The sequence below is a fragment of the Triturus cristatus genome, chromosome 10, assembly GCF_964204655.1.
Source record: "Triturus cristatus chromosome 10, aTriCri1.1, whole genome shotgun sequence".
Classification (NCBI taxonomy): Eukaryota; Metazoa; Chordata; class Amphibia; order Caudata; family Salamandridae; genus Triturus; species Triturus cristatus.
This window is the reverse complement of record NC_140593.1, coordinates 501,219,391-501,246,528: the sequence shown is the minus strand read 5'-3', so window position 1 is coordinate 501,246,528 and position 27,138 is coordinate 501,219,391. Positions and strand designations below refer to the sequence as shown.

Here is a 27,138-nt window from a genome sequence, read left to right as displayed (position 1 = left end):
ATCCAGCATTCCAGGTTATTGACTGCTTTGCATAGTGCAATAACTAATTGGTGTACATGGTTTCAACTGAATAATAAAATTTAATTAAAAAAATATTAACTTTTAGAAACAGCCATACATTGGTAGATTTTACAAACAAGTGCATGGTTTTATTTTGGAATGACAATAAAAAATGCATCAGCTTACTGTGGTTCGTGATAGCACTTGCCTTAATAGTAAACGCTTTGCAGTAATTAATGATATATGTAATGTGTAACATCTAGTATGCTCAGATGCACATCTTGCATTAGCAACTGAGGATTCCTGCACATCTTAACTACCCTGGTGTACTGTAAACGGTCAGCTCCTGGGTTTGTGCTGCCGGAAGGAAGATTCTATGTGTCCAATGGTCAAAATGGTCTTCTTGGTATTCACCACAAACAATATGCCCTGGCCTTTGGGCGATAGGAATTCCACATCTCTGTTTTAAAGCAATGAAGTGAGAATTTGCCACTGAATCTATGCAGAAAACAACTCTTTACAACCATTCTTACAAATAGATTGTGTTCACATCCAACAGAAGACTCTGGTTTAAGTAGTCAAACACTTAGCATACATACTTTGGAAAACACTGCAACTGGTTTTTCACAGTCCCGTGGATTAAATTTATGAATCCAACATTCCAGCTGAACAGAAAACTCAAAAATCTTCTTCCCTGTTAATGAAAACACAGAACATATTACATTTAAAAAAACAATTATAAATGACACTTGTGAAAGATGTACAATTTGCTTCAGACTATTGCTAGGAATTCATCAAACTACCTATAGTTTGTACTCAAAGAGCAGATTTTTGCTTCACAATCAATATGCAAGTATGCCACAAATAAATGATTCCCACCTCCGCCAAAAGCTATTTAGCATGCCTAACAATGAGTACCTACATTGTCAAATTTCCACATCTGTACCTACTGAAACACATTATGGGCATTTAGGTTTTCATTTATTCTTTTTATATAAAATCGAGCCAGAAACCTGGGCAATTTACCACAACCTACTGCTACCTACCCGAGTGTGCCTCAGTTCCCTGGAACCCGCAGCATCTCCCTCCCGCCGTCGCTGCCGCCGCGACCGCTGTGTGGGGGGAGCGCCCGCTGGAACTACATTTCCCAGGTTTCCCTGGGACCGGAACGGGAAACGCTGACAGCGCGCCCGGAGGCGCTACTTAACAGGCCCTGGCCCCGGCAGAGCGGGGGACGAGCCAGAAACCTGGGCAATTTACCACAACCTACTGCTACCTACCCGAGTGTGCCTCAGTTCCCTGGAACCCGCAGCATCTCCCTCCCTCCGTTGCTGCCGCCGCGACCGCTGTGTGGGGGGAGCGCCCGCTGGAACTACATTTCCCAGGTTCCCCTGGGACCGGAACGGGAAACGCTGACAGCGCGCCCGGAGGCGCTACTTAACGGACCCTGCCCCCGGCAGAGCGGGGGACGAGCCAGAAACCTGGGCAATTTACCACAACCTACTGCTACCTACCCGAGTGTGCCTCAGATCCCTGGAACCCGCAGCATCTCCCTCCCGCCGTCGCTGCCGCCGCGACCGCTGTGTGGGGGGAGCGCCCGCTGGAACTACATTTCCCAGGTTCCCCTGGGACCGGAACGGGAAACGCTGACAGCGCGCCCGGAGGCGCTACTTAACGGACCCTGCCCCCGGCAGAGCGGGGGACGAGCCAGAAACCTGGGCAATTTACCACAACCTACTGCTACCTACCCGAGTGTGCCTCAGTTCCCTGGAACCCGCAGCACCTCCCTCCCGCCGTCGCTGCCGCCGCGACCGCTGTGTGGGGGGAGCGCCCGCTGGAACTACATTTCCCAGGTTCCCCTGGGACCGGAACGGGAAACGCTGACAGTGCGCCCGGAGGCGCTACTTAACGGACCCTGCCCCCCGCGCCGCGGGTAGCGCGCGGGTAGTGCCGGGCTAAGCCCGGGCAAAGGGCGGGCCCTCTGTGGCCCTCAGTGGTCACCAGTGGTCGGGCGGGCCATCCCTCTGTTCACATCAGGCTGCGAAGGTACTTGAACATACCATGGGGAAACGTACTACCACGACTGCACCTGTAGACCCTGTTGAGTTGCCCACATCGTTTGATAAATTATTGGCCAATGCCCTTACCATGGTCACCAATGAGATAGCAGACACTGAAAGGAGGATGTCCATTGGACTACCTACTATTACTCCTCTATGCCCTCAATCTCCAAAGGCTACTTCCAATCTCGACCTCCCACTTTCCCCTACAGTAATTGCCATTAAACCAACTGTCCAAGTTGATACATCAGCCCCTATTATTGGAACCACCAGTTTGGCGACTGTCCCTGTCACTGACTCTTTAGTGGAACCTGAAACAGATATAACGCCATCTACTAATAAAACAGCAGGGGGAAAAAGCAAGAGAGGACCTGCTAAAAGTACTGTAAACAAAAGGAAACAACCAAGTCGCTGTAGAAATCAACCTACCCCACAGAGCATGTGGAATAAAGATAAAGACTGTGAAATAGTAACACCAATTGTCACCGAGGATCTATTGCCTTCACTATCACTATTGGATAAAGGCACTGAGAGCCTCCCTGCTTTTGACAGTAGACCACAGCTTTTAGCTATGGACAAAGGCACCTTTGGGGATTTCATGTTGCCCCTTGAGGGAATTGATAACTCTGTCTGTACACAGACTGAATTCTTCGATCGAAATATCCAACCTAAATACAATGGCAACTTGATCGAAACTATTGTAGACACCATTTTTAAACAAGTTGAAGTTCAAATAGCTAAACAATTTAATACTATTTTTAGAGACTAGATAAAATCGAAAACCTTGTAAAAAAAGAGGAAACTAAAAGAAAAGGCATTATTAGTTTAGATGCCCTCCGGGGCGAGAAATTTATGAAGGAGCTAGAACCACTATGTAATGTCCTGAGGGAGGGGGGTCTGGATATTACTGCCGACCCTGGGTCTAGTAACATCAAAGGCCCAACTATTTCTAAAATTGTATCCTCTAATAGCAGCCCAGACAATACCCCACGCGTACGGAACATTGGTTCAACTTATGACCCCTCTGAAGTAGTAGGAATAGCAATGGCCAACACCAAGTTCAAATGTCTAGGCTATTGCTACCCCATTAGCTACTTCACTAGCTAGGACAGGCATCACTCCTGATGGCGTAAGCAATAGTGGAGGTGAACTTGTAAGAAATAGACCCACTAACAATCAAGGGCCGTCACTCCACTTACCCCCAGAAGCCTGCCCATATGTTCTAGTCTTAGCAGGCGTCCCTGCCCTTAAAGAAGGTCAAGGTGAGTCATGGGTACAACTACACAACAAATGTATCGATTGGCTGACCAAACATAAAGGGGCAAGATGGGACATCTCAAATGAGATCATAGCAGCTCGTCGGGTGAGTTGGGTGGGTCCACAACACAAAAACATAAGTGGGGACTGTATAGGGATCAATTTTAGACACCCAAACTCAGTTAGATTCTTCATGGATAATTATAAAACCCACGCCAGTCTGTCTACCGCAATAACCCTCCTTCCACTGGGTTATTTCTATAGGCCTCCTCATAGATTATTTCAAACGGCCCCTACCACTTTTCCCCTATCCAATAGATTTTCCGCCTTATCTGATTTAGGAAGTCTAGATTGACCACCACTAACATTTCCTAACATAACTGATGAGGTTACAAGTATTGTTCCTTTGGTAAAGGCAAATTTCACATGTATTCACAAGCCATGCCCAGGTAGATTAGTACCTCCACATGTAGTATGCCCCGATCTTCCCATTGCCCTTCCTCTTTCCCCCATTATCTTACCGATTGATACTTTGAGTATCATTAGTTGGAACATTGCTGGGCTCTTAGGAAAGATGAAAATTAAAGAATGGGTTACTTGGATAAGTAACTTTGATGTGGTAATGTTGCAAGAAACATGGTGCACACGTGTTCAAATACTGGAGGGCTTTTTCTGTCATAATCTTATTGCACCATCTCCTGCTATGGGGCGACCTAGTGGTGGTCTATCTATCTGGGCAAAAATCTCTAAGGACGTGAAAATTGAACCACTATATGTGCTCAGCAAACACTTGATAGCTGTGAAATATGTTGCAAGGTTAAAGATTTGTTTTATAAACTTTTATAACAATGATTCCGTTAACCATCCTAATCCCACTTTTTTAGAATTGTTTAATTTTATTGATGAAATTGCAAATGGAGAAAAGTATGGCCAATTTGATGGTAGTTGTGTAGGCGGAGATTTCAATGCTTACATTCATTCTATATCCCCGCCTTGTAGACGAGGATCTGAACTATTGGACTTATTATATAGCAGGGATTTAGACGATGTAATGGGTTACAGTGGAATTGCTGAGGAAAAGGCACCGGCCCCCACCTATATTGGCCGCGGTAGTTCAACAACTATTGACTATATGTTTACCTCCTCCCTCCTTAGTGGTGTGTTACTTAAATCTGAGGTTGTCAGTAGCTCATATAGCGATCACCTGCCAATAGTAATTCACCTTAAATCCATTAAAAAACCTATAGGCCCACATGAGGTTGGGGCCTCAAACATTACTGTATCTATAGATAGGCTTAGGATTGTATGGAGAGGGATTGATAACCAAGAGATTCTAGTTAATGTGATTAAGAATCACCCTCTATTGATCTCTAACTGCTTAACATTCGGCGGCCCTGACATAATCAAGTCCTTCTGTGATTTATGTGCAGCTATAAAAAGGGCAATCTCCAAACCCCTAAAAAAGAATAACATAAACAACCACAGATGGTTTGACACCGATTGTTCGAGGGCTAATAGAGAGCTCAGAAAGGCCTTGGAAGCTAAACCCCGAGATGTGTCCCTTGTCAGATCATTACGCCTTAAATATAAACATACATTAAAAGTTAGATCTGAGGAGCTGTTAATAAGCCACTGGGACAATCTCACTAAAACTGTTGCCCTAAAAGACTCGACAGGGTTTTGGAGAGAAGTAAAGAACTTGAGAGCCCTGGGCAGTAACATTACCCCGATAAACTGCAATATCACAGGTGATTCATGGGTCAATCATTTTTCTAAGCTCTATGCTGCTGTTGGAGACCTAACCGAGGATACTTTCCCCGACAGTACCATAGTTATAACATTAGAGGAGGTGGAGGATGCCATTGCCAATAGTGCTGGCAATAAGGCTCCTGGCCCAGATGGCCTGTCCATTGACCAGATAAAATCTAACATCTGTATCTGGGCCCCCTTACTCTGTAACCTTTTTAATAACTTGAATAAGAAATCCATCCCCTCGACATGGTCCAACAGCACCATTGTACCCATTTTTAAAAAAGGAGATAGGATGGACCCGGGGTGTTATCGACCAATATCCTTGATCGATAACACCCTGAAGGTCCTTGGAAGGGTTCTATTTAATAAAATTAGTACCTGGGCAGATGAGAACTCTATTATCTACCGTTGCCAGTTGGGCTTTAGGAGTAAACTTGGCACGGTGGAACAATGCTTGAATCTTAATCTCCTAATGGCCAAATATACAAGAGCCAAACAATCCCCCTTATATTTTGGTTTTATGGATTTAAGTTCAGCATTTGATTTTGTAAACCGTTCCCGCTTATGGTCCATTCTTTTAAATTATGGTTTAGATGAACCTATAGTCCACTTTTTGGCCAACCTCCATTGCAATTTGAAAGCCCGAGTACGAATAAATAACGAAGGTGAGGTTTCAAATGATATTTTAATTGGCAAGGGGATGAGACAAGGCTGCGTCCTGGACCCCTTGCTTTTTATATTATACATTAATGAACTAACTAACTCCCTATGTAATCTGACAAAGGATGTCCCTATCATTAATCAGAGACCTATCCCGGCGTTACTTTACGCAGATGATGCGGTCCTTATGGGCCGCACCCCGAATGCTCTGCGCATTTTAATCTCGGGATTCGTTAATTATATGTCTGATCTTGGTTTGTGCACTAATTTTAGCAAATCTTTTATAATGACCCGCGGCCCTAAAAATTATAAAATCCCAAATATTGTGATAGGCCAAAATATTTTAAAAAGCACATGCACTTTCCCTTATCTGGGTCTACTATTCTCTAATAGCGGTTCATGGCAACCCCATGTTGCAATGGGGAGGAACAAACTCTCTAAATCCATTAATTCTGTCACCTCTCTTCGTCAACCCCGTCGGGCTGATGTGGTTTCCAGTTTATTACAAATTTATCAGACTCAATGTCTTCCAACTGGAACGTATGGAGCAGAAGTCTGGGGGTTCTCGAACTGTTCAGAATTACAAAGAGAAGAGAATAGATTCTGTCGGAAGATCCTGGGGGGGGGTTATTAGTGCACCGACCTTCGTATGTCATAAAGAACTAAAATTACATTATATTGAGGATTTTATAAGAGCCAGACCTGCATTATTTTGGTTAAGGATTTGGCAAAACCAAGCAGCTTCCCTTCACCGTGAGATTATTATGGATTGTTTGAAATGTGAGAACTCGAGCTTAATCCCCTGGATAAACGCGGTGGAAAGGAGCCTTGTGAGTGTCAACTATGGTCACCTCTTTATAGAGCCCAACCAGATTGACCGCTCCCATAAAAACCTGGTGAGAAGGGCACTCTATCAATACTTTTATAATGAGAGGGAAAGAGTGGACTCACTGAAATTATCTATAACAAACTACCTAATGATCCGGGAGTTATATACTGAATCTCCGACGTTACCCGAGCCCTATCTACGTAAAAATTTGGGCAGGTGGAACAGGGGCTTATTATTTAGATTTAGGGACAGGAGCATTGTAAACCTTATCTGCTTTCCATTGGGCTACACTAAAAATCTGGAAAAATTACATTGCCCTTGTGATCTTGGTGGATCCCAGAGTATGCTCCATTTCATTTTTGGCTGCGGTTTGTATAGGAAATATACAAAGTATTACCTAATCCCTTATTGCAGGAAATATGATTTGACTGACCATAATCATGCTTTTAGACACTTTTTAACGCTTGGATCGGACGAATTAATTTTTAGAGTCAGTGGTTTTCTTAATGCAATCGTACGCTCACGCAGGTCTTTGAAAATTGAGTAATTCTGTTTATATACGCACTACGCACTTTAAAGCTCAATTTGCACAAACCTAATGCACTGTATCTGCTTTGCCTCTACAAAGTTAGTAGTTACATTTCTGTATATTTTTATATATTGCACGTATGATGGCCTAATGTATAGTCTAGTAAGACGGTATAATTGTATTTTAATTGTTGCTCTTGTAAGTTATATTTAATATGTTATCTATTATTAATTTGCGGCCTAAAACTGTAGTGTTAAACTGTGTATCTTAATTTAGGTTTTGTGCTTTTATGGATGGTTTTGAAATCCGAATAAAGTCTATTTGAATTTGAATTATATAAAATCTGCAGGTCTTCATTATAAAAACAATTTTGAAATTATTTCAATAACATGCATACATTACAAACAGATTTCAAGGTGTATATGCAATGCCGAGGATCCTGAGAGAGATCCAATTATCTAAACTGTATTTAGTCTAGCACTCGGGTAGCTTAATTAAATATTTTTCTGTTTAGCTAGGAGTGTACCGTTATACTCACATGAAATAAAGTTCAACAACTGGGCCACTTGAGTAAAAAACTGGTAAAATGTATTAACATTTCAAAATAATTTTCTCATGGAGCATTGTATATTCATTAAATTATCTTTAGCTATAAAATTTAAAGATTCATACAAATTTCAAACGTTGGACGTTTTGTCCTGTGAATGTTCTAAGGAGTTCAGTTGAGCTCTTGCTGATGCACTTGAGTTTGTGACACATTGTTGAATAAAGATTTAACTTAATCTTCTTTACGATTGAAAAATGTGTCTAGATGGGGCTAGTCCCTATTCACAACTGCTCTTGCGTCATCACATCTTTGCCATTCTCCTGAGTACTTGCATGTGATATCTGACACGGATGTTGCTTCACCTGCTGCACGGGGCACTGAATTCATCACTATCTTGTGAGGAAGATCAAATGAAATCCCTGTGTGCACTGGAACACATTTGTGGTTCACTGCATTGTCATTATTTTCAGGTCAGACGTGCCTACCTGCATGTAGTGTCATACTAAGAGTCAATCAAGATTTAGTTCACACAATAATATTTGAACATATGACACCGTGACAATCTTAGAGAGGGTGTCGGGCTCTACTGTACACTGTAATGAAGTCTGATATATAGGAGCCATCTTAATCAGGAGGAAACTGAATAGACTTTCAAATCGGTATACTGTATCTTACACCTGTATTTTCAGTTGTGATTACCACCAGACTTTAATGGAAGTTTCGTACAGTGAAAAACATAGGAGCAGCTTTCACCGTACAATATTCAGCAAAGGCAGGTTAGGCACAAATGTGAACACATTAGTATGCATTAGAAAATGGACCTCCTTGTGACTCAAACACTTGATTTCATCATTCAGCAGCGACGCGAACATCTTATTGTGTGTGTTATCTGTTGAATTAAATGATGTCTCACAATGTATTTCAAGTTCCTGAGGACAAATATTGGCAACATGCAAATCTCACTGGGCTGGCAGAGAGGACCTAAACTCCTCTGCTATTCTTGTTCTGACCAGTGTCAGTTAACCAAGCTTTCAAGAAGTGTTCCAATCCTACACACACGGCATCTGCGCACATTGACCTGTGAGGGGCGCCAAACTGGCAGTTACATGCTAAAGATTTTACTTTCCAATTGGTCTTTTAATTGAGACCTTAAAATGCAAAGTTCTAGACCTTATCCTACATCTCTCTCTACATACATGCAATGCACATCCAAATATTACTGGACTGGCCTCATTCAACAACTACAGTACTAAATTAATATTATGCCGGAGGCTTTTGCCTCATAAAAGGTTGTGGGACTTGCAGTCAAAAACTCTGCAGATATACATTGCAATGTCTGAACCTCTACAGGAGGGTTGGGTGTCTCAAGTGCCTCACAGGTGTAGAACGCTGGCCTTATATACTGAGTTTTCAAAAGCACCATACAAGCATTAGTGGCATTAAATGATGGCTCTAGAGAGGTCAGCAGGTCTGTGGTCCTTTAAAGAACTAAGCATGTGTGATGTATCAATGGCACTCACATTTAAATAGATGTCCTCCCTGTTTTTTGCCAGTGTAAACTCGGGCCTGCTTTAGAGTTTATTGGATGGGTTACTCTACCACAAATACAACGGACATCCCGCCCGCATTATATCGCATGCCAACTGTAATAAGGCAGACAGCACATCCATCACGTTTGTGATGGAGTAAACCATCCACTAAATTCTAAATCAGGCCTTCAGTTGTCAACAGGCTCAAAAACAGGGGTGAGTGGACCAGTGAGATGTAGGATGGGCTACTGACTATATTGAGGACTGTAGTATTCTACTTTAATGTACTTTCATTACGAAAATCTATTTGGCATCACAGAGTCATTGAGGAGTGAGCTAAGTGAACAATCACACTAGGTTTGAGTTGTTTTGACAGGCCTTTCCTATCAACTAAGAGGCAGCTGTCAGGAAGGGCTTTATGGGGGCAGAAATAGAAGCCTCAGTGAAGACATGATGAAAAATCTCCTGACTCTTCCTCTCCCCAGAGGTAGTCAGCAGATATCACATGGACAGTTTCCTTGTCTTTAGATTAATAATTTGATATATTTGGGAGGTAAACAAACCTTAATCTGTTCTTGAAGAATTCTGCTGTAAACCCATTACATGTTTCATAGCCCTTTGCAATATGTCAGGGGTACTAAGGAAATGGGAAGTTTCTACAAGAATCTTGGAAACACTTTCTTTTGAGCACATGTTCTGCAATTCTTAAACAATTATGTTTTTTCTTCAAACTTATCTGATTTAGTCTGAGAAAACCCCCAACAAGTGCAAAGTTTTCTAAACTACTAACAGAAGCAAACATCATGAGGGAGGCAGCAATTATCAAGACATTGAAGGCTGCTGAAGCATAAAGAGCTTCCAATAAGAATGAGATTCAGACACACTCTCAGAATTCAACTTAGGGGAAGAATTTGACTCAACTTGATATTTTTGTGTTGAAATTACTCAAGCTAATGAAACCGCGTCAAATGAGAAGGTGAATGCTAACTAAATACGGTTTCTGGCAAGGAAGTTATAGCCTAAATTATATATCTTACGTGGAAAGGATTCTGTTTTAAATTAGTTTCAGAACACCTAGGTTGAAAATATAGAGATTTCCCAGCCTGGTTAAAGGAAACGATTCAATGCATACATTTCTGAAAGGAAAAAATTAAGGAAAACTGTTACTTCCTGCCCACCCTTCTTATTGAGCACATCACAGGACTTTGAGGAATTCCTAATACAATTGGAAGATATAAAGAAACTAAAAATGGTCAAGATATTATAGGGAACTCAAACAACATGTTTATATGAGAGTAACTTGAGGGCATGCTTCTAAATTAAGGTGGGGCAATAAATAATATGCATCAGAGGTATTGGTAGGCATCCCTAGAAATATTGCCATGTTATTGTAGGAACATAAATAAAGCTCAAACATAGCTATTTGGCCACCTAGTGGTGTACAGTGGGAGCAAGTGTACAATGCACAGGAGGTTAAGATGGGGGAGGGCAGAGATAGAAGGTGAACCGCAGAAAGGAGATAATCAGGACGGAGAAGAAAGGGGAGAGGGTCACAGAAACACAGTAGGTAGTCATGCTGAAGGACTGCGCAAGTATGGGGTAGCCAAAAATAGGGCGGGAAGGTTGATCATTGGAATACAATACAGCGAGTGGGGAAACTAGCAGAGATTCAGCTTAACTGCATGACGAGCAGCATAGGTGGGAAAAGAGTACGGGTGTCAGGGCGTAGGATAAGAGTGGAGGAGCATAGGATTGGCAGGAGACTGGTGCATGGGGAGAAGATGGTGAGTCGCAGAATGGATGTGAAAATGCAGCAGGTTAGAGTAATGGGCAAGGATTTCAGAGGGCATGTTTTTGGTAGATTTGGCTACCAAGAAATGGTGGTTTGAAGAGTAACTGCTTGCTCTCCCTGCTGATGTAGAGACGGGAGGGTGCTTAGAGATGTATTTAAGACAGGACTATATATGCTGTACAAGTGGCAACATATAGATATAGTGAAGAAAAAAATTAAAGTTCTCACCCTGTCGTACTTTAGAATTTGGGACCGCGTAGGAGGCAGGGCCCTACCCCTGTCTATCTCGGTAATAGTGAACCGCGAATGGTTAATGCGGTATGTACGAGTGCTTTGTGTAGCGTTTTAGCTATGAATGCACTGTGTATACGCTATTTCACATCACTGCGTGGGTTCCATTTTGTAGCGGTGGCCATCTTATGGTTGCCCTCACATAGGCTATATAGCATGAAGTTGAAAACGGGCCTTTTAGAGCACATGTGCCTTTCTTTGACTTTTCTGTGACCTGGGCAGCTTGGCTCCGCTGCCCCAGGTCAAACTGGTCTCACAAGTTCCCCGTCCTCTGGCCACCTGTGATTAGCATCAGGGCTTGACACACCATAAAGTCCTTTCATCCTACACAAGCCTCCGGCTAATCTCTTTCACACCTGACTGTTCCTGCTTTATGGCTTGTTTCCCAAAACAGGAGATGCTCATGTTTATTGGGGCCTATCGATATCTGATGTGGGATCTGAGCCTTACTGTGTAAATAATTACGGGCTGGCTTAACTGGAATGTGGGATGGTCATCATGACTCTGCCTTTTCGTTTTGTAATGTATACGTGTAATAGCCATATCGTAAACTTAGGAATGTATGCCTGAAGCAGGAAATTCTGTATTTAAGAAGAAGCCCATTTCTGTGATTTTCAGCAGTCTCCTGAGAACATACACGCTGTTGTACTTCTAGGACGCCTGTAATTGGTCTGCAGCCAATAAACTGATCTTTGACTTCACCCAGAAGACTCTGTGTTTCTGTAGGTCTAAAACAGGAAGAACCCCGAAGTCATAGGGTGTGTTCCCCTGCACCGCTGGGCTTAAAATACCCAGTACTTCAACCCCTTAGGGGAGTAAGGAAATAAGCTGTGTTTTTTTGTAAGCAATAAAATAGGCCTTTATACCAGCATGGACCACTGAGTAAGCAGCGATGCAATGAGTGGTGAGTGAGCTGCTTCCAATATAAAAGGTAATTAATGTGCTGTGGTAGCTGCTTCTGACAAAATATAAACGGCTGCAGCTACTGATAGGGCAAGTCACTGAACAAGCTGCTGTAACTATCTCGGACAAGGGGCAATCACTCAATAACTGCAGGTACCTATAATACGGTATGCTGAATGATCTTTGTAAGTATAGTAAGTGACATTGAATTAACCTATGGTAAGACAGTACTGAAAGGGCGGCTGCTTCTGTAATGGGGTGTGAAACTGAATGCGGCCATTGGCAGGAACAAGCTGCACAAACTATGTCCCGTTACAGGGACATACAATTCACCACTCATGGCACTAGAGATTGGGGCCATTAACCAGCTGCTGAAGTGGCAATGTATGGATGAGAAGCGGGTGGGGAGAATCAAGCATAATCATACCTTATTTTGTTCAGGAAATATACAGTGAAAATACTCAATATTAACAGACTGTTGTATTCTGTAAATTAACTTTCAAAATGTAATTACTGGCAAATGATTAGTAGATTATAAAATCTCTCCTGCTTGAACACATTTTAAAGAAATGTGGTTTATTAGAACCAGGTAAAAGAAAGGTAGAATAGAATTATCACTATTCACATAACTTTTTACTCTGGTGTGGGTTTTAATACACAGAGCCTCAGCCAGCACATTTCTGGGCCAGCTGTGAAACTTATTCTTTTCTTTACTAATCTTTTTCCCCACAAACTAATACCCACAAAAACATTATCTCATGCTTAAAATAACTGAAATATCTTGCAAAACTTTTCCCTACCACATGAGCCGGGAAAGCAGACATTAATTTGGACACGTGTAGTGCAGAAACCAAGTCTTTTACTAAAACGTTTTTCTTCCTGTTTGATTTAGGAATTGAAACAATCTGAACAAGCACTGGCATAGTCAACAGGTCTGATGCTGGCAGCCAGCCTTTTTGCAATGTGAAAGCTTGTTTTGTTTTCTCCTAGTGTTTGTAAAACCTTAGTTTTGAGGAACTGGCGGAAATTTGGCAATATAGAAAATAAGCATTGGCTAAAAATTGAAAATATATTTTGGGCGCACAAAGCACACTTTGTCATAGTAATCCCTGGTACAGAAGGGAACAATTTAGTGTGGATGTGCTCTTTGTGAAAGAATAGAATGCCATCATTCACAGTGTAGTTAGTCAATGGCTAAAGTGGGCTACCTGACTGGCCCAAGCTGTAGGCTGTAGAGGGTGGAAGAAAATGTGAAGGACACAGCAACAGACCAATGGATGAAGAGGGCTGCCTGTAAGCACCTATAAGGAGGTATTCTGCACATATAATTATAGAAATTCTGTTTTTTACATGGTATGTGTATGTATTGTGAATGTTGCATGATTGTCTGTGCAGGATCAGGGTGAAAGGTTTACCAGAGATAAAAAGTAAACTGCTACTGTTTATTTACAACTGGTTAATTTATAGAAAACCTTTACAATTTAAAATTTTAAAAGCAGTTTTCTTGTTTCTCTATTGACAATATGTGCTGTTGTGATTTAAAAATTAAAGCAAAACATTTGGCTAGAATATATTGAGGGGACACTAGCTGAATGCAAAACATGCAAATCACTAAAGAAAATCAGAATGAAAATGTTAAAGCATCCAAACTTTGATGAGGACTATTAAGCGTTGTGAGCACAGTTCCCTGCAAGGTGCGCGCCTGGGCGGCCGCGCATTCTCTCATTAACCTCCGCGCAGGGAGCCTGCACGAGCGCGCATTGCAAAGGACCTTTCTGATGAGTAACAGAGGCACCCTCTAAATGGCAAATGAAGACATGAAAAGAAAACAAAAGCAAAGCTAAGTGAAAGCTCTTGCTTCAAGTGAGAGAACCTGATTTCTGTCACATGGTAGGACTAGGCTTTGTATTGGTAATTTAAGTTAATGAAAGGAATGTGTGCATAACTGTGTATCTGGGGGAAGAAACCCTGATTAATTGCACCACAATCTAAAGTTCAGTCTAACCATTTTGAAAATAGCGCATACACCTTTTCCCTTTCCTCTCTCGAAAGTTGATTTTCCACGTGCACTTTGAACATAAAGACAAGAAAGAGAAAACATGAAGAGGAACAGCAATATTTAAAACAAACTCACATTTTTCTTGTCTGTGCAAAGCGATTTTATAGCCATTAGGCCTAGTTTGCAGTATACAAAAATAAATAAAACCGTTCACTTTTTTGACCAAATGTGCATTTAAAACATGTCTAGCTAATATCAGTTCTTCATCTGGAAACTAGATTTAGCTAATTTGAAATATAGGTTTGGAAGTTATGGTACAGTTTTCTGTGCTGCAACAAACAATGCGTACATATTTTAACAGTGCCCCACCCTCTATCTATTTTTTATGTATTTAAGAAGGAGAGGATTTTAGTTATTTATTATTGTTAACTAGCACTCTTATAGCAGACAGTGGTGCCATTCGCATTGCAATGCTTTGACCATCAAGGAGATGACTTTACATGTTTCCATCTCATACCGGACCCTGATTTGTTTTTATGCGGATGAGTGAGTTAACATTTTTGAAAACTGGGCAGTGGCGTAGACTACAGAGTTGTACTAAAATGTTTATGTATCTCTTTAGTTGTTAGGAATTCAAATGACTCCGTAAATATGTGTGATAGTGAACTTTGCAAGTGTTTTGGGTTGAAAGTCTGACAGAGTTATATCTAAGCTAACAAGCATTTGCAATGCAATAGGAATCGCATTTACGCGAGACCTATTGCATTGCAAACGGGAGTGTGGGCTGGCTGCGGCAGGGGGATGAGAAGGCACGGACAAAGGTAGTGCGGGCAGGGGAATGAGAAAAAATAGTGCTTCTAAATAACACGTACCGTACAGTGTAACACTCCAAGTAAAGGGGCCAATAGTCATGGGAGGGTACAAATGACGACATGGCATAACAAGGTGGGACTAACAATCAATCAGAAGACAGAATTTATGAAGGACAAAGACAGAAGCCAATGAAAATAGGGGCAGAGAGTGAGGGAAGCTTGTTTCCAATACTCTACTACTGCATGCCTTGCAGAGTGAGCAGCATTTACGCGCTGCAGCTAAAGCTCGACCTAAAAATGGGATAAAATAACAAGATACGAAGTGAAGTAGAGCAAGGGCCTGAAATTGCACACCCACTAGCAAACTTTTGCACAGAGTGCGGGAATTAGCAGATGCACAATTTGCACCCAATTCTTAGTTGCAAACCTGTGAATAAGGAATACATACATTACATGCAAATTTCACGTTTTTATGCAGTCCATGATGCATAAATAGGTATTTTACTCTATTTAACCCCTAATTTCTGCTAAGATTTACCTGGTGAAAATCCAGAGGGAAAACCTCTTGAATGATAACACAGATTTAGGTATAAGTGGAATTTTAAACCTGAAATAAAATTAGCGACCCAATTATATTCAGTGCCCGAGTAAACCAGTTAGCAAAATAGCAAAAGCAAGTATGAAAGAGTAAGAGTCAGAGACAGCTCCTCCACTAAGGCAGGGAAGCGTCGCCCCACTGCTTTTAAGCAGTGTGACGAAAGGAAAAATAAAATGATGATATCCAGTTGTTATTATCATTTTATTGTTTCCAGCTGCTTTGCGGGCAGGGATGTTTTGCTATCAGAGCAGAGTAGGGGAGGAGTGGCTTGCCCACTCCAAGTGCACATGAATGCCTGGAGGCCCTCTCGGGCCAGCCAAACATTCATGCGCACTTTGCATGTTCTTCTCGCAGGCTGCATTACAGCCTGCACAGAGAACATGCCCAGGCCCACATTCCCTGGCTGAGCACCAAACCCCGGCGTTCAGACCAATCAAAACGCTGCATTGCAGCGTTAGCGTAGTGATTGATCAGGGAAGCCTGGGTGTGCTTCCCGGTTGCTGTTCGGCCCAAGTTACATTCCCCTTCCTCCTTCCGCCTCCACCCCACCTCCTGCCGCACCACCCCCGAACCCTGCCGGCTGGCACTGGTAAGAGTGTTTCTTTTAAGTTAGAAAGCGAGCAACAGAGATATAAAATGAGTGAAAGTGTTAGTTTGAATGAGTGAGAGCGAACATATCTGAGAGTGTGTAAGAGCACAGGTGGATCTCAACAATGTAAACAGAAGAATTCAGGTTTCGAACTGTGGCAATAACATGGGCACATATGTGGCTATGGCTAAGTTTACATGCTGGAGATGGCTGTCCACAGAGACTTGTTTGGTAAAGAAGTAACTGAAGTGTTGGAATCATGTGGCAAAAGCTTGTTGACACATTATTTCTGATTTGCATTTTTCGATTAGATATTCATAAGCCTATTATCTTAGATATTTACACATAACTCTGCTGACAGCTTGTTGTTTCTCTGCACTGTTCTTGGGGTAAAATAACTTTAAAGAGCAAAAGAATTCTGATTAACTCTATGGCATGGTAATACTGATGGATGTATTCTCCTGCCACATGAATTCTGATGGACTTTCTGCCATGATACATTAGAAAGCCATTACATTTCATGTCATTGCATATATCATGGAAATCGATTTCTCTAGCTATAAGACATGGCTTAATTTCTCAGATTAGCATGGTTAATCGTGTGCTACTAAAATGTTCTACCATGCACCTGAGCAGCATCTGGCATTCTACAAATATATCAAACACACAAAAGCCAGTGGGAAGATGCTTGCAATAAGTCTAACCACAGGCAAACGCTCGGGGTAGAATTCAAACCCATCATTCCCTTTCCCCACCATTCCACCTCAGACTTGACCCAGCCATATGCAAGTCAGTCTTGACCCTGCTCCAATTGGAATAGCCCAGCCCAAACTGCCAAGCAAGGTCCTCTCTGAACCGGTACACAAGCAACCCAGGACAAGGTCCTCTCTGAACCGGTACACAAGCAACCCAGGACCGGTTTCTCCTGATTGCTGCTCTACAGTCTGGTGTAACTTGATTCCTTTGGCAGAGTGAGCAAGGAACCCACGTTTGTAAATACCCTGGGCCATTTAGGACATCACATCAAACACACAAACTGTGATGGGAGAATGCTTGCAATATGGCAAACCACTAGCAATCGCTCGGGTAGCATTCCAACTCATCATTCTTTTCCCCACAATGCCTAGAACCAACCATATGCAAATCAGTATTTACACTGTTCCAATATGAACAGTCCAGCCCGAACTGCCAAGTCTGGTCCTCTCTGAACTGGACAATAAGCAACCCAAGACCGGTTTTGTTTGTTTGACTCTACAAATAGATGACAATGTACATAAAGAAATTTTCTGTCTCAGAAAAATAAATCTTCCGGCTGAGCTGGCAGATCATGAAAAACTGGAATATTTTTAGAAACTATCACCTGACCTAGACTTTTCTGTAAAACCTGCTGCTTTTAGCAAAATAATAATAGTTACATATTTACCTTTCAGACCATTTCTTTAAAAAATGAAGTAGAGGTTGCCCCAAATCAACTTGAAGTGTAGCACCCTTATTCGAATTCACATTGTTGTTCCTGTTGAGTTTCATTTTTGTACACAGCTCAGAAAAGAATGCACACAGGCTCTGTGCTGCCACACACCAAGAGAATGAATTAGAGGGAACATTGGTTGTGAGAACGTGTGCTGTGTGCCTTTATGCAGGCATTATGTGTGTGTACCACGTGGCGTCCTCTACAAATATTTACATATGAAGAAAAACATTATTTGGTACTATGCATTCTGATGGACATATAGTAAAAAAAAATTAAATCACAACAAACCTCTTCTTTTTTTATATGGTTTATGTTCATGAAGCACTGCTGAAGCAAGTCTTTAACTTCATTACTCTCCATGCTGTTATAATCAAAAACAAAAAGAGCCTGGTGGAGGTGCCAAAGACGTCCCAGATCAGCCCCCTATATGAACAAAGTAAGCGAAGCAAACAGTAAACATCGAGAAAACTTTCAAGAAGAGTGTCCATATTTTTGCTAATTCATACATGGTTCCACCAGATCATTCAGACGTAATATTTGATAAAGTAGTGTTTCATGCAAATCTAATCGCCATTCATGGATCACAGGCTCATTCTCCTCATTCATACCGCGCCAAGCAGTGCATAGTGAAGAATAACCGAAAGCCTTGCAGAAGGGGCCTAAAGTCAAACATTGAAGATCTTTGTGAATAGACATTTATGGTGATGCACAATGGGTTATACTAACTCCCATGAACTGTCCTTTCATCAAATTCCTCTGTATCCTTTTTGGAAGTGCTTTCTGGTCAAACCAACCTTCTCTATGCTCCATCCCCATTTTTCTTGACCGTGCTTACAGTGATTTCCCTCTTTGCCAGCTCATGCAGACCAATACAAGTAATGCAGTTTTGTGGTTCTTAGTTTTGTTGTTCTTGTCCAGAATTATAAAACTTGCGTTCAGTGGTTCACCTATCCTTGATGACCAAGCTTTACCGACATAAGCCTTGGCGTGGGCTCAGTTTTCACATGCCAGTTAGCACTCTCTCAATACAGACTTTCAGGGGGTTCTAGTTACAGGTCATGTACGCCCGACACAATGCACGATATGTCAGTCTCTCACCTTGGTTCGGGCTTTCAATACTTTTGGTAATTGTTTTTTATATTGTAAGCAGCTATGGTGGACAGTTATTCAGTTTGTCTAGTCAACAACAGTTGTTAGGAGGGCAAGTAAGTAACATTTGGCAAGGGAAAGGAAATCAGTCAAGGAACTGTAAGAATAACTGCAGTTCCTTCTTGGAGGAGTAGTCAAAGGGTGATGACGCTGGATGGCGAAAGATGGTTCAAGAGGTGCGGAGCACAGCCTCCAAAGAAGAACTGAGGAATTTCTGCTTCCTGAACATATGGATATCTTAGCCACTAAGGGGCAGATCATTTGTTTCTGGGACAGGTATATGGGAGAATGTTTGTGCACCACATTATGAGTCAGACGAGCAGAATTTAAAAGAACATCTGACCTTGAAGCCATACCTACCCCACAGACATTTGTACAGCACTATAAACCTGAAAGTATCCAAGTGCTTGAAAAAACCTCAGTACTTAGCTAGTTGGTTACAAGCAAGTGAGTAACTTAGCTTTGATCAAACAGAAGCCAATTAAGCATTTTTTGCACAAGTGTGATCTGATCACAGATAACATAACGTCTATTTGTAAAGCAAACGTTCACCCAAGGGTATCTTGGTACTGAATAACAGATGGTTGTTGTTACCCAACTCGATGGTACTCATTTTATCGACCTCAGAAGGATAAAAGGCAGAGTGCACCCACCAGGATTTGACCCAGTGACCATGAGGTCGAACACAGCCCCACATAGTGGACTCATCAGTCCACTAAGCCACCAGACCCAATGGGAGACACAAATGTAAATGTAAACCCCCTACAGGCAATCATTGTCTGAATTAAAAGCATATTAAAGGGTTTACACTATCAAAGCTTGTGTGGGTGGAGGGTTTGGAGTTAGAACGGTGAGAAAGGGCTAATGAGCAGGAGGAAAAAAAGTTACCAGAACCTACGGTTATCTATGTGGTTTTTAAAAGTCAAGTGGATTAAGACATCAAGGTGCCCGTCTGCTGCTGAATAGTACACAAATTACTAAAACATGCCACTTCAGAGAAAGATGTGTAAATTACATGTGATAAATATGCATTCCTAGCATAATCTAATAAAGCAAACTGGAGTGTCCAAGTTGTGTCAAAGGGCAACTACTGTAAGATGTGTCTCTAATCCTATAGACAAGAAAACTCTTAAACAAGTTTGCTAAGTCACTAAACAGAAGCCGATGGCTTGTAAATATTTCACACCTTTAACTCGATAAACCTGGGAAAGCAGTGACCACATTTTTAACCAGTTATTCCTATAACAGCATGTTTTCTGCCACTGTAATAAAGCACTTTGGAGAGTGCAGTTATAAAACAAATATATATATTTTTCACTTTGCAACTGGAAACATGCAAGTTCCCTGCAAGGGGCTCCAAATGTTGTCTTTGGCCAAAACGCGATCTACAAAACGTGTGTTTGCTTGAACCGCTGACTACATGCATAATTCCACATTATGCAAATTGACAAATCTAGACTGCCACATAATAAAAAATTACTCAAATTCCTCAGAACGTTTCTATCAATCTCCTTTCTTTAACGAGACTTGGACTTTTAAGCTTCAGTACAACTTCAAGATGTAGAGCAGGCCTGAAGCTTTCTGATTCACGATTCTTCTTTCGCCTTCAACTAAACATGATTGATGCATTTGGACACCACCAAATTCTTCAACTAGCTTTATACAATGCCACCTGCAGCTCAATTCAAAGCAATATAAAGATATAATGAACACGGGTGATCCACTTAGACACAACATACCGTGCTTTTTTCTGAAAGGCTTTTCTTTAACATCATGACAAAAGCTGTTTTCCCCATTTCTTCCTTCCCAGTCAGTCCTTTCTCCCACCAGACCTCACACAGATGCTGGATCGCCTGCTCAAGGGCTCCTTCGGATTTTGGTAAAACCTGTAAAATACCTTTTAAAAAAACCTTAACATAGTTATTGATGCAATCCAAGTGGTTTTATAATCCAACATATTTTATTTCAAATCTTTGCATTTACAACAAAAATTTGAGAGCACGGCATTCCATATACTATGATGGCGAGGTTCACAGTGGTAAACATCAGACCGCAAACATATGTAAAAGGTAGGTAACACATAACACATAGAAATCACTTTGCCAAGAGTATATATTTAATATTGTTGAGTCCACCGGGGCTTAGATGAGTGGAAAATGAAACTATCCATCATCCCAGGGTGTCACTCTACCTATTAAGGGGGATGCATGGCGACAACAGGGTGGCGACAGCACCCAGAACTAGGATGATATGAGATCTGGACTTCTATGTTGGATAAGACAAACTGCAATCTTTCAAAGTAGAGGACGGTGAGAGAGGGCATCAGCAACCTATAGGAAAAGAGCTGTATGGAGCTAAAGATGGGCATGGGCTCTGCTGTGGGCTCCACAAGGGTGGACCAGTTGTGAACTCTACCCTCTGTGATAGGGAGACCAAATAAATGCATGAAAGAAAGATGCAATGTCTCTTTATTATACAGTTAATTAAAATCGTAACATACAAACAGCTCATGAATACTTAATTAAAACAAGAAAAATTTAAAAGCACATTATAAAAGCAAGCAGTCAAGATTAATAACAGTTCCCAGGCAGCATTTCTAATTAATGGAAAAGATGTTAACTGTAACCATTCAGAGCCAGAAGAGAAGTGTGAGGTGCAAAAGGCAATATCAGAATGTCCCAGGGTGTGTTGCAGTTGCCAATACCTAGCTTTCAGCAAAGTCCTTTTGTTCAGTTGCAATATAAGAAGGGACTTGAGAATGCTTCAACAGCTCTTAGTGAGCTATCTCTGTAAGTGTGTTGTTGGGCCCCGCAAGATGATCCGATTTGACCCCCTGGGCGCAGTCTCATGTTTCTTTTGCTGTGAGCTGTGTGCAATGTGGTTAAAATAATGTTAATAAACTTCCCAGCCCTTGCAAGAACTTGAGCGGAGTTGTTGCTAAAGCACACATCAATGCTTCCCTGCAGTGCCTCAGCAGCTTGTCCCAGTAGACTGGGAGCAGTAGCCGACGACGGTCATGAGCAAGGCGAGGACAACAGCAAAGCAGGTGTAGCCAAGACTCATCTGGGTAGTTACAAAGCCTACACGTTGGCTGTCCATTCCTCCGAGCCCAGAGCGGATTAAAGTTGTAGATTGGAAGGGCTAAAAGCCTCATATAAATAATTGTATTGTGAGTCTGTGGTTGAAGGGAATAATTAAAGTATGGTTGATGTTTCCCTTTGATGTATGAGGCGTCCAGGGCTGTGAAGAGTGGATTTTTAGAAAGCCGAGCATGTCCCTCTTAAACGACACTAAGATAATTTGGCTTTTTATAGTTTTTTTCCACGTTGACAGAGGAATGGCTGGATTAGTGAGGTTTGTGGTTTAAATTTTCAATGTGGAAATGGGCAGATGCAGCTGTCTGTACCAGGGGGAGAGTTCGTCCGTGAATATACATTGAAGTTGTTCTTTCAAGGATTGAGCTGAGACGCGAAGGGTATGGATGTAAAATTTCATCAAGTCGCCTAAGCAGTGAAGGTCTGCACTTGCCAGGTCCAACTCGAGCCTCGGCCTGGCACTCCTTTCATGCTGGGGAATGGAAAATATTTTCTTATAGGCAATTGTTTGATAATTCACAAAAAAAAGGCCAGTTTTGCCTGGAAAAGCCAGATAATGCTGGAAGCAATTTGGCGTGTAAGACCCTTAAAATTGGCTTGGCGGAAGGGCTGTGCAACTGCCGATTCAGGCGCCTCAGGCTATGTATAACCCCGGCTCCCTTAGACCGAAGGTGTTTAAGATGGACCAGTTGATTTGCCCTTTCATTGAACCAGACTCCCAAATAGTTGTAGCTGGTGCAGGTGGTTGTGACCCACCTACTCTCCAAGACGAGATTTTGTTTCTTTGATGTTTTCCAAAGATCATGACTTTAGTTTTTGATTCATTCATCAGGAGTTTGTTCTTGAGCGCTCTTTGTTGACCCGTTCTTGTGTGGTCCATGATGACAATGTCATCGGCGTATAGCATGATCTGGGGCCGCTCATCGCCCAGTTTTGGGGCAACCATGGTTGCACCAGCCAGTGCTTTCGGTAAGTCGGCAGTATAGAGATTGAAAAGTAGCAGGGCTAATACGCAGCCTTGTTTTAATCCGTTTTCTGTTGGAATTTTAGCAGATACTGTTGTGGCGCTGGTTTTGATCCTCACCCAGGTCTTCTGGTGTAGTGACATCAGTGCAGAGAGAAGTGTGGACGATATCCCAGAAGAATTCAGCTTATTCCATAACACTCCTCGATCGACTCTGTCGAATGCTGCACTGAAGTCCACAGAGCAGCAGAAGAAGGGTGGATTGTTACCCAGAGTAGCCTTCCAGGACAAATAGGCCAGCGCTGTTGTATTGTCCGTTGTAGAGCAGGCCGGTCTGAAGCCTGACTGGATACGGGGGAGAATACTATTTACTGTGACCCAATTTTCTAATTCAGCCCGCAGAACGCGAGCGTAAGCCTTGGCTTCAATATCCAATAGTGCTATTAATCTGTAGTTGGCCGGATTTAGGCGGTTGCCGTTTTTGTAGATTGGGTGTAATATTGACCCTGCCAAGTAGATGGAATTGTGGCTGTAAGAAAGGCTTGATTAAAAAGCGGCGTGAAGAGCTCTACCCAAAAGGATCGGTTTGATTTAAAGACTGCAGCAGGTATTCCATTGGGCCCTGGCGCGCCGTCATTCCTCATGCGACTAATGATTTTGATTACTTCGGCTTCTGGAATATCTGGGGCCTGGATGTTTTCATAATTTAATGTCTGTGATGATTGGGAGACTAGCGGCTCTCCTGTCCTGCCACTGTAGAGCTGTAGAATAGGATTCACCCAGACATTCTCGGGTACCCCATTCTCCTTAGACTGGCCGTTGATACAAAGTTGATTTACATATTTCCAAAAAGGAGATGGATTTTTTTTATTTAAGAAGAGAGAAAATTTTGAGCCAAGCATCTTCTATTCGTTTAGTACGTTTCTCCCATGCATATTTCTTATAGACAGCTCGAAGAGATCCAGTGACAGCACCCTGCAGTGCTTTGTCCCCGCTTTGTTTTACTTTTGGGGCCTTCCGAGTGTTCTGTTTGCTTTCCAGCGTTTCCTTAGTCTGGTACCGATTTTGCTGGTGGGCCCCTGCTTTTGACGAGCGTCTGATATTCCACCTAGTGCCAGATGCAGATCCGTGAGGAGGATAGGCCAGTAGTCTAGCAGGGCCTGTGAGTCGAATGAGGTTTTTAATTGTTCGTTTTTTATTGTCCATACAGACAATTTAGTGCCGAGATTAAAGGTCCATTTTATCCTGCGGGGGACTTTGTCGCATTCTTCCCCCGTGGGTTCACCTGCAGTCATATACTTGCAGGATAGAGCGATGGAAAGACTGAATTATGCTCTAAGGGGCCTATGGTCGCTCTCTGCTCGCTTGTCTATATCGAAGTCATACAAGTGAGAAGCTAGTGTACTGCCAACAAATATATAGTCTTTTGTGGAGATGTTCCTATATGTTGGGAGCGGGGCCCATGTCTGAACTTTTGCTTTCTTAAGATTGTAAGCAGATGATATAGAGCAGGAATCAAATAAAGCTTGCAATGCAGTAACCTCTTTAAATTGTTTGCTATCCCTTCCTGTCTTATCAAGCGATCTATTATTGAAATCCCCAACTATAAGTGGATTTTGGTAGGGGTATTTAATGAGAAGATCACCAATAATGACAGCCTGATCATCGAGTGCTTGGTTTCTCTGGTGCAGAGCTGGATTAACATAGCAGTTAAATAATAACAATCGAAGCGGTTTATGATGATTTTTTATTCCATTGATAAGTAGTGCTTGAATTCCAGATGAAAGCAGTGTGTGTGTGTGGTGACTTCCAGCCTACGGGAGTACTTGATGTATACGGAGAGGCCGCCCAAAGATATTACGTCTCGAGGCCGGGACATGGATTTCGAAGTACCCGGGGAGAGTTGTAGTAGACGTTGCCCATGTCTCCTGGAAACAAATTAGATCGCTGCTTTGTAGATACTCTAGGGCAGATTCTTTCTTGACCAATTTCTGAAGGCCAGCCACATTCCATGAGATGATCGTTAAGTGGTTATTTTGCTTGTTCAGTGTGGAGTCTGTGTTGCCTCTGAGGGGCTTAGATATGCCGTTGAGCCAAGTTATGGCCGTGCTGAGACTGAGGTCCAAGTTGGTTGTTGGTGTCCTTTTTGCTTAAGAAGACTCTTCTTTGATTTGTGGAGCAAGTGATCCTCAAATGTTGCAGTGCTTAATTTGTAAAAACTTAAGTGTCAGGGCCCAGGGTATAGCACAGGAGGTCAATGTGGTTGGTACTACTAAATACTAACCATCACACAATACAACTGTGACAGTTTGGGCTATTACAGGTCACCTCAAGCAGTAATGATGGCCTGGATGTACTAGTTTTATTATTTTTGTTAAAGCACACTGAAAAGTGAGCTCTGCCTAATAATAGGAAGCCAGGCTGAAAAAGTGTAGACATGATGATAAATTGAGAGACGACCTTGAGGTCTGGAGAGTTTTTTGCTGATTTATTAGACTAGATATGTTCCCACCAACCCTCACCAGCCCGGAAATGAGGGCTCTTCCGACTCCATCACTGCTTAAATGATTTATAGGAAATAACCATTCCGTGTTTGAATACCATGCGTTGGTGTCCACTTTTGAATATTGTTTTAATGTCTTATTTAAATTACTCCATTACAGATTTTCTTGTGCAATTCATATTTTTTCTCTGCAAAATTTTTCTTGATGGCACTTGTTCACAGTTACTTGTTATTGTACTTATAAAATGTAAACACACAAATAAGGAGATTAAAAAAAAAGATAGATATCCAGCACCATGTGGTGGACTATCATAAATTAGTGCCAGTGTTTAGAAATAAATGCCAGTGCTTGGCACCGGCAAACAGATTAAGCACTAGTTGCATCGATAAATTTAATAGAGACCGGTAACGTGTTAAAATGGGCTCAGTATTTTCTTCCTCTTTCAGTAACTGCTTAATTCTGAAGCCCAGCCCTTAGGGGTTCTCCTGAATTTTAAAGAACGCAGCTTTTAGAGGGGAAAGAAAGAGCCTCATTAACAATGATTGCGTAAAAGTGCAAATCACAGACCATTTTGCAGGTGCTAAATCTGATGGCATTATCCATGGACATTTATGAAAAATGGGCATTGCGTCAATGGACTGTCTGCATAGAGACAATTTACTGGCGCTCAAGTGGCAGATACGCGCAAAAACATTTGTTTCTTCTCCATTTCCCTTTAAGGCAAAACATTGTTATCTTGGTAATCCTTACACTACACCTCCCATTTCATATTGAGATGCACCCTACCTTATCCTTTCCTTCTCGGAAATGTACTTGCTATAGTTTTTTGGGGTAAGTCGTCATGAGTAAAGAAGGTGGTGGATGTACGCAAAACTATCTTTTGAACGCTTAAAACCTTCAGATTTGTGTTTATTTGGCATATTTTTCTCATCTACCTGAGGAATGCTTATTTTCCAGCACCTATGCATAATGGTATTGGTAATACAATCTATGAGTAGAAATATCCACTAATGAATCAGTGTGAGGGAAATTACCCCTGCTAATCTTTGGGATTTTTAGTCAATTTAGTCTCTATGCAGTCTCTTCTCTACTTATTCCTCCTACTCCCTCTCCTCCTGTAGCTCGTTAATTTCTTCTTACCTCCCTTTACTTATCCCTTTGCTCCTTCTTCACTTCCACCCTGTCAAGCAATTTAATATATTGAAAAGGTTGGGGATAAAAGACAACTCGAGACTAGGATTTCATCATGGGGGACGACCAAGTACAACATCTTACCATGTATTATGAGAGCACATTCCATTAGTGCTTCATAGCTCGCATCTTCGTCCACCACCGCAACCAAATAAGTAACCACAGTCGTCACTCCATGAAAAACAGCCATGGTTTGTTTCTAGAAGTTAGGAAGAATACAGTTTGAAACCACAATATGCAATCGAAGTGTTAAAGGCCACACTGTAATCTTAATAGCAATCAAACAGTGTACCCTCACTCTATGTAGAAACTTTTTGAATAATCTTCCAAACTGGCTTGTTAAGCCTCAGTTTTTGTGCAAACATCCATTACAGCCATTATCACATTTATTTGCAACTTAAATCAAACGTTAACCAACAGAAAATAATAGGATTTGTCACAAGTACATAGTGAAATAAGCCACTGCAGTACTGGTGTAGGAGCCCCTTTCAAATCAGCTATCTACTAACAAGCAAAGACTACCTGTTCCAGAACAAGCACTTGAACTGTATATTACTAGGAGATTCCAAGCTCGTTTTAGTAGCTACTTTCTGGCTATTAGTTAGGCAAAAATTTGA

At 41.8% G+C, this 27,138-nt stretch overlaps 1 protein-coding gene across 3 annotated transcripts in view; it reads right to left on the bottom strand.

Annotated features, from left to right (window-relative positions):
• The window catches only part of NCAPG2 (non-SMC condensin II complex subunit G2), a 403,487-nt gene that overhangs the window by 342,683 nt on the left and 33,666 nt on the right, over nucleotides 1-27,138 (bottom strand). For all 3 annotated transcript variants that reach the window (XM_085631953.1, XM_085631952.1, XM_085631954.1), the window contains exons 4-7: nucleotides 26,606-26,720; nucleotides 20,507-20,664; nucleotides 17,907-18,041; nucleotides 600-694 (exon numbers count right to left, since the gene is read on the bottom strand). In XM_085631953.1, the coding sequence (XP_085488079.1) occupies nucleotides 600-694; nucleotides 17,907-18,041; nucleotides 20,507-20,664; nucleotides 26,606-26,720 (503 nt within the window). The remainder of the gene's footprint in view (nucleotides 1-599; nucleotides 695-17,906; nucleotides 18,042-20,506; nucleotides 20,665-26,605; nucleotides 26,721-27,138) is intronic.